The 12,922-nt window shown below is 54.2% G+C and overlaps 3 protein-coding genes across 3 annotated transcripts; 1 reads left to right on the top strand and 2 right to left on the bottom strand.

Moving 5' to 3' along the window:
* Nucleotides 1-863: 863 nt before the first annotated feature.
* BDZ83DRAFT_775591 (uncharacterized protein) lies at nucleotides 864-4,971 on the bottom strand (the record flags this gene model as incomplete). Its single annotated transcript, XM_060515449.1, has 7 exons — nucleotides 4,679-4,971; nucleotides 4,193-4,238; nucleotides 4,096-4,166; nucleotides 2,967-3,099; nucleotides 2,625-2,909; nucleotides 1,773-2,565; nucleotides 864-1,717 (listed from the first exon to the last, which is right to left on the bottom strand). Exons 1-7 carry the CDS (start codon nucleotides 4,711-4,713, stop codon nucleotides 864-866), a joined length of 2,217 nt encoding a protein of 738 aa, XP_060366034.1. The 5' UTR covers nucleotides 4,714-4,971.
* On the top strand, nucleotides 4,694-8,734 carry BDZ83DRAFT_617486 (ubiquitin carboxyl-terminal hydrolase). Its single transcript, XM_060508029.1, has 2 exons — nucleotides 4,694-7,361; nucleotides 7,411-8,734. The coding sequence occupies exons 1-2, from the start codon at nucleotides 5,079-5,081 to the stop codon at nucleotides 8,329-8,331; spliced, it is 3,204 nt and encodes a 1,067-aa protein (XP_060366033.1). The 5' UTR covers nucleotides 4,694-5,078; the 3' UTR covers nucleotides 8,332-8,734.
* Nucleotides 8,735-10,112: 1,378 nt separating this feature from the next.
* Nucleotides 10,113-12,113, bottom strand: BDZ83DRAFT_274770 (uncharacterized protein). Its single transcript, XM_060502086.1, has 2 exons — nucleotides 11,786-12,113; nucleotides 10,113-11,717 (listed from the first exon to the last, which is right to left on the bottom strand). Exons 1-2 carry the CDS (start codon nucleotides 11,819-11,821, stop codon nucleotides 10,140-10,142), a joined length of 1,614 nt encoding a protein of 537 aa, XP_060366032.1. The 5' UTR covers nucleotides 11,822-12,113; the 3' UTR covers nucleotides 10,113-10,139.
* Nucleotides 12,114-12,922: the final 809 nt, after the last annotated feature.

Raw genomic sequence — 12,922 nt, 5'->3', positions numbered from 1 at the left:
TTGGGACGGGGCGTCGAAACTCACCAGGAGTAATGTACCTAGCTAATGAGCAGGCACCCGAGTAGAGAAATCACGACACCGGACGGGTTCCACGTGGGCTGCCATAGGGGCCTTCTACGGTGCGTTATGTCACGGCGCTTCACGTTGCTGGTTTCAAGAATGCTGAAAGGTAAGGTAAGGTGCTGTAATAGCGGTCCGCAGTCGCACCATTCGGCGCCGATGACCGGGGCGGAAAGTGGAGTCTCACGCCGCGCTGGCGCCGTGCCGTGGTTGGCCGGAGGGGTGGACGCGGGCTTTTGTTGCATCTTTGCATGATTGGTCCGGCAAGAGGAGCGGGTGGCCGACTACCTGATCGTAGGTACCTCATGGTCAGAAGCCGGTGGAATGGATCTCTACTTCTAGATCTGCTCTCCGGCGGAATCGTGAGTCAGAAGGAAATATTGACTTTGATGACGCGCTTCAGTATCATTTGAAAAGGCCGTGATGGGCGGGGATATTTGCAGAGTAAGATAGTTAAGAGGGCTACAGCTATGGCCTAGGCACGCAAAAGTTGACGTGCGCGAAGCCTGTGCTGGAAATGTACATGTCATTGGGGAATTCTTGACGTGGTATTCATCTACGGCCGTGTATTAACAATGCTAGGTGAATCATTCATACAAGCCCTTGTCTGGATGCTCCGACCTGAGTCTTCAGATAGGGTCCATTATCTACATCACAGTCACAAGTTGTAAAACATTATGATCCAATAAAAGTTTCATTTTACAGCTCATTCTCAAGTCCGAAGATGCTAGTGTTGGGCTCTCTTTGACCCTGAAACGCCGAGAACTAATGGCCTGCATGCTTCCTTATTACTCTCCCGTCTTTCAAAGATCAATGAGGCTCTCCTCCACTGCCGGCTGCTTGGGTGCGTTTTGCGGAGCAGACGGGAATGATTCCTGGGTATATCCGCTGTTGTACTGGCCTTGCCAATGCTGTTGGGGGTGCGCCGATTGCTGCGGTACTGATGGTTGCCAGTAGCTTTGCTGCTGGGGCGGAACCTGCTGTTGCGTGGGCTGTGCCGGCTGAGCAGGCGTTTGGGTAGGTGTTTGTTGGGGTGGCATGGACTGTCGGTATTGCGCTGGCTGCTGAAGATTCGGGTATGGCGATGGGTTAGGATCCGCGTTCGGCGGAGCAGAAGGAGGTGCGCTAGGCTGCTGAGGGTTGAAGTAATAAGAAGCGTTGGGGTCTGTCGAAGGGGTGCCCGGAGGTTGACCTGGCTGGTTCTGGTGATTTGCTTGAGGCGGCTCGCTTGGTGCATAAGGCTGCTGGGGTGCGTATTGGCCGTCAGGTACGGGACCAGCTCCGCTTCTCCAGCTATCCGTTCTTTGAGGCTCTTGGCCAGGGTACGGTCCTCCCGGCGGACCAGCCATAGCTGCGCGCTTGTCAAAAGTCGCGTACTGAGGCTGTGGAGTGTGCTGCGGGTGTTGTGCGTAGGCTTGGGGTGGCGGTGCGTGGCCGTAGTCCATCTGCTGCGATCCGGTATAGAAGTTCTCGGCCGGGCCGGCGCCCCCAGGTGCACTGCCTTGCAGCGTAGGGTAAGCGCCAGACTGGCGAGGGGGAAGGTTGTATCCTCCCCCAATAGCGTGCTGGCTGTATGCCTTGGACAGGCGCTCCTCCAGCATCCTGTCGTAGTAGCGAACAACGGTGGAAAGTTTGGCATGTAGGTCGAGTAGTGTGTCTAGAGGCTGCGTGAGAAGACAGAGACGGACATCTGGAAATTCAGGGGTACTTACCATGCTTGCTCATAGTCTCGCCGTAAGTACGGGCAAGCTTAGGCCGCAGTGTGCCGATGCTATCGTAAAGTTCTTGAATTTGAGGCTCGCGCAGAATGGTGCCGGGGGGTTGTGTTTGCAGGCGGTCGACGAGAGTTGCAAACAGGTTAATGTTCTCAGCCTCAACCGGTGTTAGCTCGTAATCGTTCTTGGGCAGAGAAAACTGCTGCGTAGGGTTTGGTCCGGGATTCGAGGTGTGCTCCTTCAATACTGCCGCATGTCTCTGCTTCTGCTCCTCCATATCAGCTAGCGAAGCGGCGATGGCAGCCTTGAGATCGTCATCTTCCTCGTCCGCGCCAGAAGATGCTGCAGGCGCAGAGCTGCCGTTGACCTTGGGTCCCGAGGGACCATTGGCCGTAGGTGCAACGTAGCCCTGAGAGTAGCCTTTCACCTCCTCCAAGCTCATAGCCAGCGCCTTCTTCAGGTCCTCGTCGAATGCATCGTCGACGCGGGCGTTGCGTGGTTGCATGGCCGACGTGCTTCGTGTCTTGTAAGGATAGGTCGGAGATCGGTCTTGCGGCAGCGGCGAAGGTGGTGCAGCACCTCCCTTGGCCGATCTGTCCATGAGCTTCGCGTAGCAGCCGTCGTCGACACGGACGGGCTGCATGATGCCGAGGTGGGGGAGGGGTAGCGACTTGGCCGAACATTGTTGATCAAAGCAGTTGCCGCAGTTTCGGCAATGATGCTTTCGGTTCGTGAAGGTAAAGGCGGTGCGGCATCGCATGCAGACATCGGAATCCACCCACTCGGGGGGCTTTTGAGATGCTTGTCAGTTTGGGCTGGGAAGATTCATAGCCGTGGATGAAAACCTACCGCGCTGCTGTCGATCATGCTGCTGGAGACGCTGATTCTAGGAGGAAACTGGTGACCTTCCCTTTGCAATGTCTTGTAGACCTCTCCGATGTATCCCAGCTCAAGACGTCCTTCGGTGGCGGCGGCCCAAGATTGTATCAGCTCGAGAATCTTCTGCTTGACTTCGTGGTTGACGGCGGCGGGTCCGACAGCTTGGAGGAGAGAGGTCAGGTTGTCCATGAACTCCCTTGAGGCGATTTCGGCGAGGAAGTGGGTGCCTCCATTCTTTACACACGTGTCGGTGAGCTGCGGGCAGACAGAGTCAGTTCAGCCAAGCGTGATCAGGCAGCAACGATGACCTACATTCAATGCGCTCAGCTGGGTATTTGGGTTCTTGTTGCCGATGCGCCTCTTCAAGGAGCGCATGGCCTCCTTGGGCTGAACGGTCTTTGATCTGATGACATCAGAGATCTCGAGATTCAGGGCGATATCCTCCCTGGGTCGATGTTAGAAGAGCACCACAACGGATGACAGAGAGTCGTACAAGCTGCTGCCTGTGGCTTTCTCAATTTGCTCGTCCAAGGCCGTATTGGCCGAGCTGGACCACCAGCCCATCATTTTGAAGGCTGGAAATGTTGTGTCGGGCGGGGAGCTAGAGCAAACAGGCGGCTATCGATCGTCGGGATGGTTTATCTAGCTGAAGGAGGCGGGCGCGCAATCGCGAGGCTGTCGTCGTCTTTGTCGTCGTACGTAAAGCGGGCCGGATGGGTTGCGCGTATGTAGGAGATGCGGATGAAAGGCAAAGAGGAAAGCTTGTGTGTGTTTCTAATGGTTGCCCAGATGCGGCAGCCTCAGGGTCGGGTGTGCGTACACAGTAAGGTAAGGCCTAGTTGGAGATGCAGCAGGCTTAGGCGTAGGCGGCATAGGCTAAAGCAGTGGAGGCGTGGGCAGCTGCGGGCAGTGGTGTCGAACACAGTCAAGGTCCGCTGGGTTACGTTGGCTTAGTACGAATGAGCAGGGGTTGGAATGTGTCGGGCAGTGGATGGACGGTGGATTTAGAGTCGCTGCCTTGGGTTGGAGGAGTCTAACTACGGATACCTATTGCATCTTCAGGTTGCTGTCGTCGCGGACTCGTGTGGCTGCTCCGCTTGGAACACGGCCCTGTGACGAACGGAGGTCTCCGCGCTAAACCCAAAGGAACAGCACAGTACATTACTGCGTATTGAGAATGGGGGGGAGGGAATGGGATTTTGGCAAGGCCAGCTGCCCACCTCAGCTCGTTCCCGTTTCCCCCAGAGCAGGTACGGAGTAATACGTATCCTCTATGACGATGGCGGTGGAGCATCTGTGGCGCGTGCCATTTGAGGCTGAACCGAACTGCTTCGAGTTGGGAAAGAGACTCTCGAGGCTTGACCTGAGGTGCTTTCCACCACTGGGCATGTGGGCGGGCAGCTACGTAATCAAGGGACCTCACGAGGTACCTTACGCCTACCTGAGGTAGGCCTGACTCTGCTTCCCAGAAGGCATGGTCACCAACTTCCAGTTTACGGTTCTTCGGCAGGCCTAGAGCAATAAACAATGTAACTTACTTTGGGAGCAGATGCTCTCATCAAAGGCAACGAACAATTCAACTGCCTAAAGTGGGCATTCATAAGCCAAGTTATATTGGTTGTGGCGCTGCATGATATGTGAGTTGTCAAGGCCAAGGACGTGGATCATCTCCGTCAGTGCAAGTCGCCGCTCAAAACTCGGGGCCGGGTGACTTGAGGTGGGCGAGAAGCAGGGCACTGCCCGCCAGTTCCAGTCCCCGAACCGTTGTTCAGTCCGGATGCGTCAGTGAGATGGCCTCCACTGTTGTGGAAGGTGGTTTATTCCCCTGCTCTGCAGCGCAACGCCCTGGAAAAAGAGTACGGGCCCTGTCGGAAAAGGTACCGAGTCACCCCTCCCCAGCACAGCCGCCGCAACGGTACCGTTTCCTCTCCACAATGTCTTGCTATTGTTGAAACTGTTAGCGCCAGCGAGCGAGGCTGTCCCTCCACCACGGACCATCTGGCTTTCACAGGACCGCTGCGCACCTGCCAATCCAACTCCATCCATCAAAGACTGACATTCTTTCCTTTCGCCCATCCTACCCAACCACACCAAGACCCTTCTTTTCGAGCTTCGTCTCAATCTAGAGAACAATGTCTATTCCTCCTCGCCCTGCAGTACCCAAATAAACCATCCTGCGGCCAAACACAAACGTCTACAAAACTACCTAGTCTGCGTCACTGCCACTCATGACGAACCCGTCGCCGACTATCGTTGCGTCCCCGTCCCGTCCTCGTCCTCGTCCTACCTACCTCGACTCCTCCGATTTCCACACTTCCTCGACATCACCAGCGATAACTTCCTTTCCCTACATCCGAGCCACCAAGCTTACAACGACATGATTCAAGCTCCATACCCGATTCCAAGACATCCATTTTCGTTCACATGAGCTCTACGGCCTCTTCAGCCACCAGAACCGTCCTCGGCGGCGGCGGCGGTCCGGTCTTATCCAACGGCTCCGGATTACATACCTTCGCTATGGGCGGAGATGGGGGCTCTGCCGGCCGCGGCGGCAAGCCCCCGCTGCCACACATAGAAGACCTCACATCCACAGCTCCTTACATCGACATGAACCTACCCTTGCGCAAAATCCTCGAGATGGCCGACAACGCCATGCGACAAGCCGAGACCTTTCGTGACTTTGGTCGACCCGATATGGCCTTCAAAGAGTACATCAAGGCCTCCCTGATCGCTGTTAAATACGTGCCTATGCACACCGAGTCCGTGTCGGTCAAGGGCGGCCGCGGGGATCTGAACCGCATTTACACCGTCCTCATGAAGAAGATAGATTCGCAGCACGGAAACTTTGAAAAGATCAAGGCCGACATCATTGCGGATAACCAGAAAACCGGTGTCAGGCCCACCACATCAAGGCCAACTTCCATCAGCAACGGGGATGCCAATCGCCCGCGAACACCGCAAAGCCCCCCGGTCCTGAGCCCCATACGAGCCGAAGCCGGGACGCAGGTCCATGGGTCGCCGGCAACGAAAACGAAGCCGGCGGTCCAACCGAAACCCCAGTCTCTGCATGGGAACGTGATACGTTCCGGGGCCGGCGGCCCTGGCCTTCCTAAGAGCAAGGCGGCCGAGGACCTAGCTGCCCGTTTCGCCAATCTGCGAGGACCGGTGGCATTGCCCGGTCAGGACCCCCGCATACGGACGCACCCTATCATGCCCCCAAGACCGGCAGGACCAAGAGCGATGCCAGATCCGCCCGAAAAGCCAAAGGTGGCCGTCGTGACAAGCCTACCAGATCTGCCCAAGATGCCAGATGCGATCTACAGCCCGGCCAGGGGGACTGTATCCAACGAAGCGGCTTCACTGCCTTCGAGCACACCAAGGGGCCTGTTCAGTCGGACAGGCTCTTCAGCTTCTATCAATACCGTCGTTGCGGCTAGCAGATCATCCGCCGACTACTTTAATGCCTCAAATGCTGCCGCTACTTCCAGAACCTCTAGCATCTCGATACCCGAGGGCGATTCCATTACTGCTGAAGATCTTATGAACTACATCAAAAGGGGCTCCGCAACCCTACAAGTCTTAATCATCGATGTTCGAGGTCGAGAAGACTTTGACGAAGGCCACATACTTTCACAAGCGGTCATCTGCATTGAACCTAGCATCCTCCTACGAGAAAATATCACAGCGGAGCAAATAGCTGAGAGTATGGTTCTCTCGCCGCCTCAGGAGTATCACCATTTCGAGAGGCGTGATGCTTTTGATCTTGTGGTGTTTCACGACCAGGATTCGGACTCAATACCGCGGTACATCTCTCCCGATATGGACGCCGCTGCTTTGTTGTCTCTTCAACGCGCATTAACGTACTTCAACTACGGCAAAGACTTGAAGAACCCCCCTAAGCTGCTACAAGGAGGTTTAGATGCTTGGACCGACCTCATGGGCAGAAGCGCTCTCGCCACTTCACAAACTGCTGGTGCTGTCAGAGCACCCATAGCTCGTTCTCCGCTGAAACCTACCATCTCCATCTCTAAGCCTAGCAGGAAGTACAAGGTGACGCCATTGAAGCCCGAAGAGGTCAAGCTTTGGGAGGAAACACTGCACCATGCTGAGATTGAGACGGCGCGGTCTCCCGGTTTCATGCATGTGCGCAGTACAGAGGAATTCTTGAGAAGATTCCCTGCGGTAGCCACAGAGCAGGAATCCATGCAGTCGCCGATCAGCCCTGATCGGCCGAACCATGGCTACTCCCAAAATCATGGCGATATCTACTCCGAGTTACCATCGCCGCCTACTCGACCCGCACCAGCTGTGCCTCGTCCGAGTTACAGTGGATTATCGCAGACCCAGGATGACCACGAGGCTCACGCTGGTATTGCCATGGCTGTTCAAGGCCGGAATCTGAAGCAAGGCCCCCTTGCTCGTCCAGATTCTCCTTCGGTCGCAAACGCCGCCAAGGATACTTTACACATCACAGGTCTCAACAACCCTGGTGTGTGGTGCTATGCCAACAGCACGATCCAAGTCCTTCGAATGTCGCCTGGGTTCGGCAAAGAGCTCGCCTCGTTTGAGTGGCAAAACATGTACAAGGTGCCAAGGAAGGCCGACGAGAAGAATGATCACCCCCAGTTGATGTCTCGGATCTTATCCAACTTGTTCCACTGGCTAGAATCTGGCAAGTTTGACGTTATGAAGGCTCAAACGCTTATGGTTTGTCTTACTCACCCTTCTCAGTGTGACAAATGCTGACTAGCAACAGGACTATTCTCGATCAGTCTGCGAGAAGAGCCGCATCAAGGATAAGGGTGATGAGTTTGGTGGCAGTCGACAACAGGATGCTCAAGAGTTCATGTCATGGCTCCTGACCTACCTCCACGACGAGACAAACCAGCGTCGAGACCGCGCCGAACCAGACAATATCCCTCCACCTCAAATGGGGGGCGGCAAATCAATGTTGCAAGGCAGTTACGAGTGGTGGGGCCAGTATCAGAAGAAGAATTTATCCATCGTCGACAAATACTGGCGAGGCTTGGAGCTTTCGACTGTGGTCTGCACGCAGTGCAACAACCGCACATACACCTGGTCCCACTACGACTTTCTGTCGGTGCCCGTCAACTCAAAGTTACACACCCTCGAAGACTGCGTGAGGTCTTTACTCGAACCTGAAATTCTTGCAGACTATCAATGTGACAACTGCAAGAAGAAGGTACAGGGCAGAAAGCAGTCTAGGCTTGCACGGATGCCTGAACTATTTTGTCTCTCTTTGAAACGATTCAGTTACACGGAGTACGGCAGAGCATCAAAGGACAGCAGCAAGATTACTTGGAACTTCAACAAATTCAACCTCGACGAGTTCTTTATACCGCCCGAAGAACGCCAGACGGTGGGCCCTCCGCCGGACCAGAAGTTTGAGCTCCCATTCGACTACGAGTGCTACGCAGTCATTGTTCACTCGGGATCATCCATCAGTACTGGACACTATTACGCCTATGTCAGAGACTCCAACACACCCGATCCGGCGGCTTGGTACAAGATCAACGATTCCAAGGTCACTAGCATTCGAATCGATGGAACGGGCAGAGGGTCTGACGTTAGCGATACGGTGTTTAGAAACGGCAGCAGTGACGTGCCGTACTTAATCTTCTTCAGAAGAAAAGGCGGCCGGTCAACGGGGAGATGAGTAGTAGGTGGTGGTAATAGAGCATTGGAGTAGAGGGAGAAGGATGTAACATGACGAGGTCCTGGAAGATTCTGGAAATTATCTCGAAAGCGCTTCCTCTTCTTCCTATTTTCATGTATAGAACGGGGATGTGCGTATGCTGCTTTCCAAGCATAGCAATGATGTGTGTGTGATTGTGCACGTGGGTGTGTATTAGTCGGGGAAGAGGGCTATGTGTTTCAAGCGCTTTATAAGCATGGCGTCTGGGCGGTTCGTCGAAAGCCCCTTTTGTTTGTGTAGGGGAATGGGATTCGCTATGAGGCCACGACAATATAGTTTCCACAATGAAAGAGTTCTAAATGCTTATGGTAATGTGTGATTAGGAGGTGAGCAAGCTAGAGTGGTTATTGCGGGTGTCATGGGAGCGATGTCTCGGACCTTTTGAGCACGTTGCTTGACCGTACGGAACTGGGAGTTGCTGGCGGGATCGGATGGTAATTCTGGGTTATGCTTAGTCTATTGAGACTGCTTTGGGTGTGAACTCTGGGCATCGAAATCAGCGTCCACAAGGTGAATCTTTTTTGTAGTGATGTAAAGGAAGGTCGTACATCAAAGCTTGCTTTCAATAAAGGCTTTGGAGCAATAAGCAGTATACTCCATTATCAACCTACCTTTTGCTAAAGAGCTGTCTTGTCTTGTCTGGTGACCGTTATATAATCATCAAGTACACGGTAACACGTATCTAAGGTTGTTCGAGCTGTGCAAGACTATTCAGCCACTTGATGGATGTATGATAAGAAGGGTTATAAATGGGGCTCTAAAAGAGGGTTGGGGCATGCTCTTGACTGGTTGTCAAGCGGTTTAACAAGTACGTTTGGTCTCGTAGCACGATGGTATCAGCGGATCTGGATTTTCTGTGGGTACTTTCGGGTTGATTCCTCGTGGCTGACTATGCTTTGGGTCCCCATGGGGTTGTTTGGATCACTGCTCATGGGGTTTTGGATACTTATGAATCATCGCCAATGGGGGATATCCGTCGACAATACTGGAAATCATGATAGCAACATACCTCGTACGCAAACGAGTCAACACAAAGCCGAAGTCTAATCAAGTCCAAGGTCAGATTCCAGTTGTTCATGTACCTCTGTCTAGAACTCGACGACTTCATTTATCACAACAAAAATATCCCATCAGTCAAAGCCATACAAGCCACGCAAGCCACCCTTAAATCCTACGCTACCTAACCTACCCGCTACACCCACCCGTCTTGCCGTGGTCCCGAACACGCCTGTAATGCAAGCTGTCTAATCCCCCACCGAACGGAGCCTCACACTGAGTTTAGCGCCGGGGGGGAAACATCGATTGACGTCCGTAGTGTATCCCCGTGGCGTCGCATAGGTAAAGCACATCACAATATTTGGGTCATAACGGGTCATAAGCCACTCATCATTCAATGTTTCCCCTATGTTTCCCTGTGTGTCGATCTATATTGCGAAAAGAAGAAAAAAAAGAAAAGTAACATTTGAGACATTGATCCATTGCCTCATTAAATAGTATGTGATTTTACATTGGAAAAAGGAAAGTTGGTTGAAATGGGGGGGATACCTACAAAGGAAGAAATGGGAACCCGATCCAAACGCCCCCTCGCCCGGCGGCGCCCTAAATCCCAATCGATCGACGCCTTTACCCGGGTCCCTATCGGGTGGTTGGATTTACATATTTTTCATTATACACTAGCCTCCCTCATCTCTCAAACATACGAGAATGATGGATAAGAATTTGCCTCAAGGTGGTAAGAGAATTCGTAGCAGTGCCGTCGCTGAACTCAATTATGGCGTGTGATGATTCGGCTGCAGAGGATGCGCTTCCGTGGGTGATGTGAGCGGCTCGTCACCATCCACGAATGCTGCCGCCGTGGCCGCCGCCTCGCGTAGGTCACTGCGTGCAGAAAACCTTCTGATGGACCGCGTGGAGGCGTCAGAGTATCTCCTCATCATATTCCGCTCGCTAGCCGAAGCCCTACGCTCCGGCGTGGTCGGAGCCGTCGCCGCGGCCGGGGGTGCCGAGGGCATGTACTGCTTGTGCTCTTTGGGCGAAGGCTCCTGGCTGCCGCTGCCGGATGACGGCTCGCCGCGCAGAGTCATGGCGTTAGACCATCTCTCAGTGTTGGGGCGCGAGGGCTTGAGCATGAAGGAGCGCCTGTCGGGGAGTTCCTTCATGGGAAAGGGGCTGTCAAGAAGCATGGCTTTCTGCGCGGCATGCTCGTCTTCGTATCTGGACGATGAGGTGGAAGGGGGGTCCAAGGGTGTGGTCTCGTCAATGTCGGCAACCATCGGGGAGGCGAAGCTTGACACACGCTTATCATGACCATCACGGAGAGCCGTGGACTCCTTGACCGTCACGGCATTCGACCACCTCTCGCTGCCGCGCTTCTTGTTGTTGTTGTCCTTGCCACCGACCTTCTCGTTCATGTCATCTCCGGCAGCGTCCTTGAGCGTCATGGCCGACGACCACCGCTCGCTGTTGCGTCTGAAGCTAGGGGGTATCATGGGTACTGGTTCGATGGAATCCTCATCCATGAGCCTCTTGCCAGCCGTCTTCTCGCTGGAAGACGACCCTGCGATAGAAGCGTCCATGCTGGCCGTCTTCTTGAGAATGTCGTCCTTGCTGACGGCCTTCTCACTCTGGGATTCGCCCTCGAGTCTCAGGGTCAGATACGTCACGCCCGAGGGGTAGTAGCCCTCCTCAATAGCCCGGGTGAGATCGTAGCGGGCCTGGTCGCTGATCGACCTGGTGAGGCGGAGCTTCTTAATGTTCTCAGCGTCGACAGTCTCTTCCCAAGTCTTCTGGAAGAACAGCGCAATCTCGTTAATCAAGAGAAGGACGTAGAATCCGGCAATGACGGCCAAGTCCTGTACCTGGTGCGTCGTCGGATAGTCGGTTCCCATTCGCCGGAACTCTGGGAATCGCATGCTTGAGCGCTGAATCGTGAGGATCTTGATAATTGTAACAGCGACACTCATGATCCAGAAAATGATGTTAGCAACCTGCCAGTTGCGGATCTTGCCCTTGATGCCGCGGGTGGCCTGCATGACTGCACATACACCGCAGCCAGCGAAGACGAAAGGAAGAAGGCCAATGGCATAGCGAATCTCTGCAAGTCTGGCGATTTCCATAATCTCCATGAGGAAGACGACGAGTATAGAGAAGAAATAGACGGATAATTGAGCATGCCTCTGCCATTCCTTCTTCACGGTATATCGCTTAATCTTATCGACGATGAGAACCGGCACAATGAAGTGGAAAAGGGCGAAAGTGACTGTCAGACGAATCCACGCCGGTAAAGGGATGATGATGGTATCGAAAAAACACATCGACGGGAGAGGACTGAACCTCGAGTCTACCGTCTGGGTCGAGCATTAGCTACAATGTTGCAGGACGCTGGCCAAGGACCATGGAAATGGAAGCAACTCACCAGCCCTTCAGGGCGCATACCACACAATCGCGACATGATGGTTGGCTACCGCGAGAAAGGAAGCAGGGGGGCTGTGTTCGGAGCCAGTCAGCAGCTCTAGATCGGCGGGAAGCAGGACAGGAGTTCATCTCGAAAGAGGGAGGGAAACAGCTGCGACATAACTCTATCTTAATATCATCAATGCCGTGCCGACAACACGTCTCGGAGGTGCGCCTCCCCGCCGCCTCCTTCCAGAGTCTCCGCCAGGCGACAGGACCCAGGCCTCCCTTGGGCGTCTCTGTGCTTGTGGCTCTTGGGGCACGTTGTGTAGGTGCACGCTCGGGGCTTGCAAAAGGGGCGTTTCATTGTTGTGACACTGGTGACGACGAGTATATTTCGAGAACTGTGCAGCAAGGTCAGAGGTCGAGCGGTCCTGCCGCTGGTGTTAGCTGATTGGCCGCGCGAGGGACGGGAGAGACACGATGGTGGAGGTAATAGTCCGATGGGGGAAGTCCATTCTAGAACTGCGATGGCCGTTAGTTGCAGCAGAGGACACCATCTGGCTCGCCTACACCACGGCAGAGCCACTAGATTGCTGCATGTTTACATGAGTGCAGTGTTCCTGTTTGTAGAGGATGAGGCTAAACACACGGCCCTGTGGTACGAGGGAGTGCCGAGCGGTGCTGTTTTAGTTCCAAAGTGTAAGCCGTTAGACCAGCGTAGATCCCGCTAGCACAATGACGGACTCGACGCTGGGGAGGCATGTTTATCAAAGCTGACGATGCAGGACACGTGCGTGAGTGAGGCACAGGGCTGGCGTATCGAGAGGCATTATGGTGTCTGGACGTCTCTGGCTGTATAATCGCTTTTGTCCGACATCCTACCCAACCCACACTTATCTCGAAGTTGGCAAAGATGGCCGCTTGCTGCACCGGAATGAGGGGCCCGAATGGATCTCCGACTAGGAGACGGGTTCCCTCGAGGACCGGATTTTGATCGGGTCCGTCTGAACGCTCGGCCCGCATCGAGAGTGAGATAAAGTGTGTGTGTAAGATTGAGATGGACGGAGTGCTGCTATTAATTGCTCTTTGACCAGCTGCCACACGATGAACTCTCACCGCGTGCGGTCCGGATCTTGACCTGAGCCATGTTCGACCG

The sequence above is a fragment of the Colletotrichum acutatum genome (genome assembly GCF_030867785.1).
Source record: "Colletotrichum acutatum strain CBS 112980 chromosome Unknown BDZ83scaffold_36, whole genome shotgun sequence".
In the NCBI taxonomy this organism is placed as follows: Eukaryota; Fungi; Ascomycota; class Sordariomycetes; order Glomerellales; family Glomerellaceae; genus Colletotrichum; species Colletotrichum acutatum.
The sequence above is the reverse complement of the archived record's forward strand: the minus strand, read 5'-3'. Positions and strand labels throughout refer to the sequence as shown.

Coding starts and splice junctions, on each gene's coding strand:
- BDZ83DRAFT_617486 (XM_060508029.1), top strand. CDS start 5,079: ATGAGCTCTACGGCCTCTTCAGCCACCAGAACCGTCCTCGGCGGCGGC. Junction 7,362..7,410: donor TGAAGGCTCAAACGCTTATG/GTTTGTCTTACT, acceptor GACTAGCAACAG/GACTATTCTCGATCAGTCTG.
- BDZ83DRAFT_274770 (XM_060502086.1), bottom strand. CDS start 11,821: ATGTCGCGATTGTGTGGTATGCGCCCTGAAGGGCTG. Junction 11,718..11,785: donor GTATGCGCCCTGAAGGGCTG/GTGAGTTGCTTC, acceptor TGCTCGACCCAG/ACGGTAGACTCGAGGTTCAG.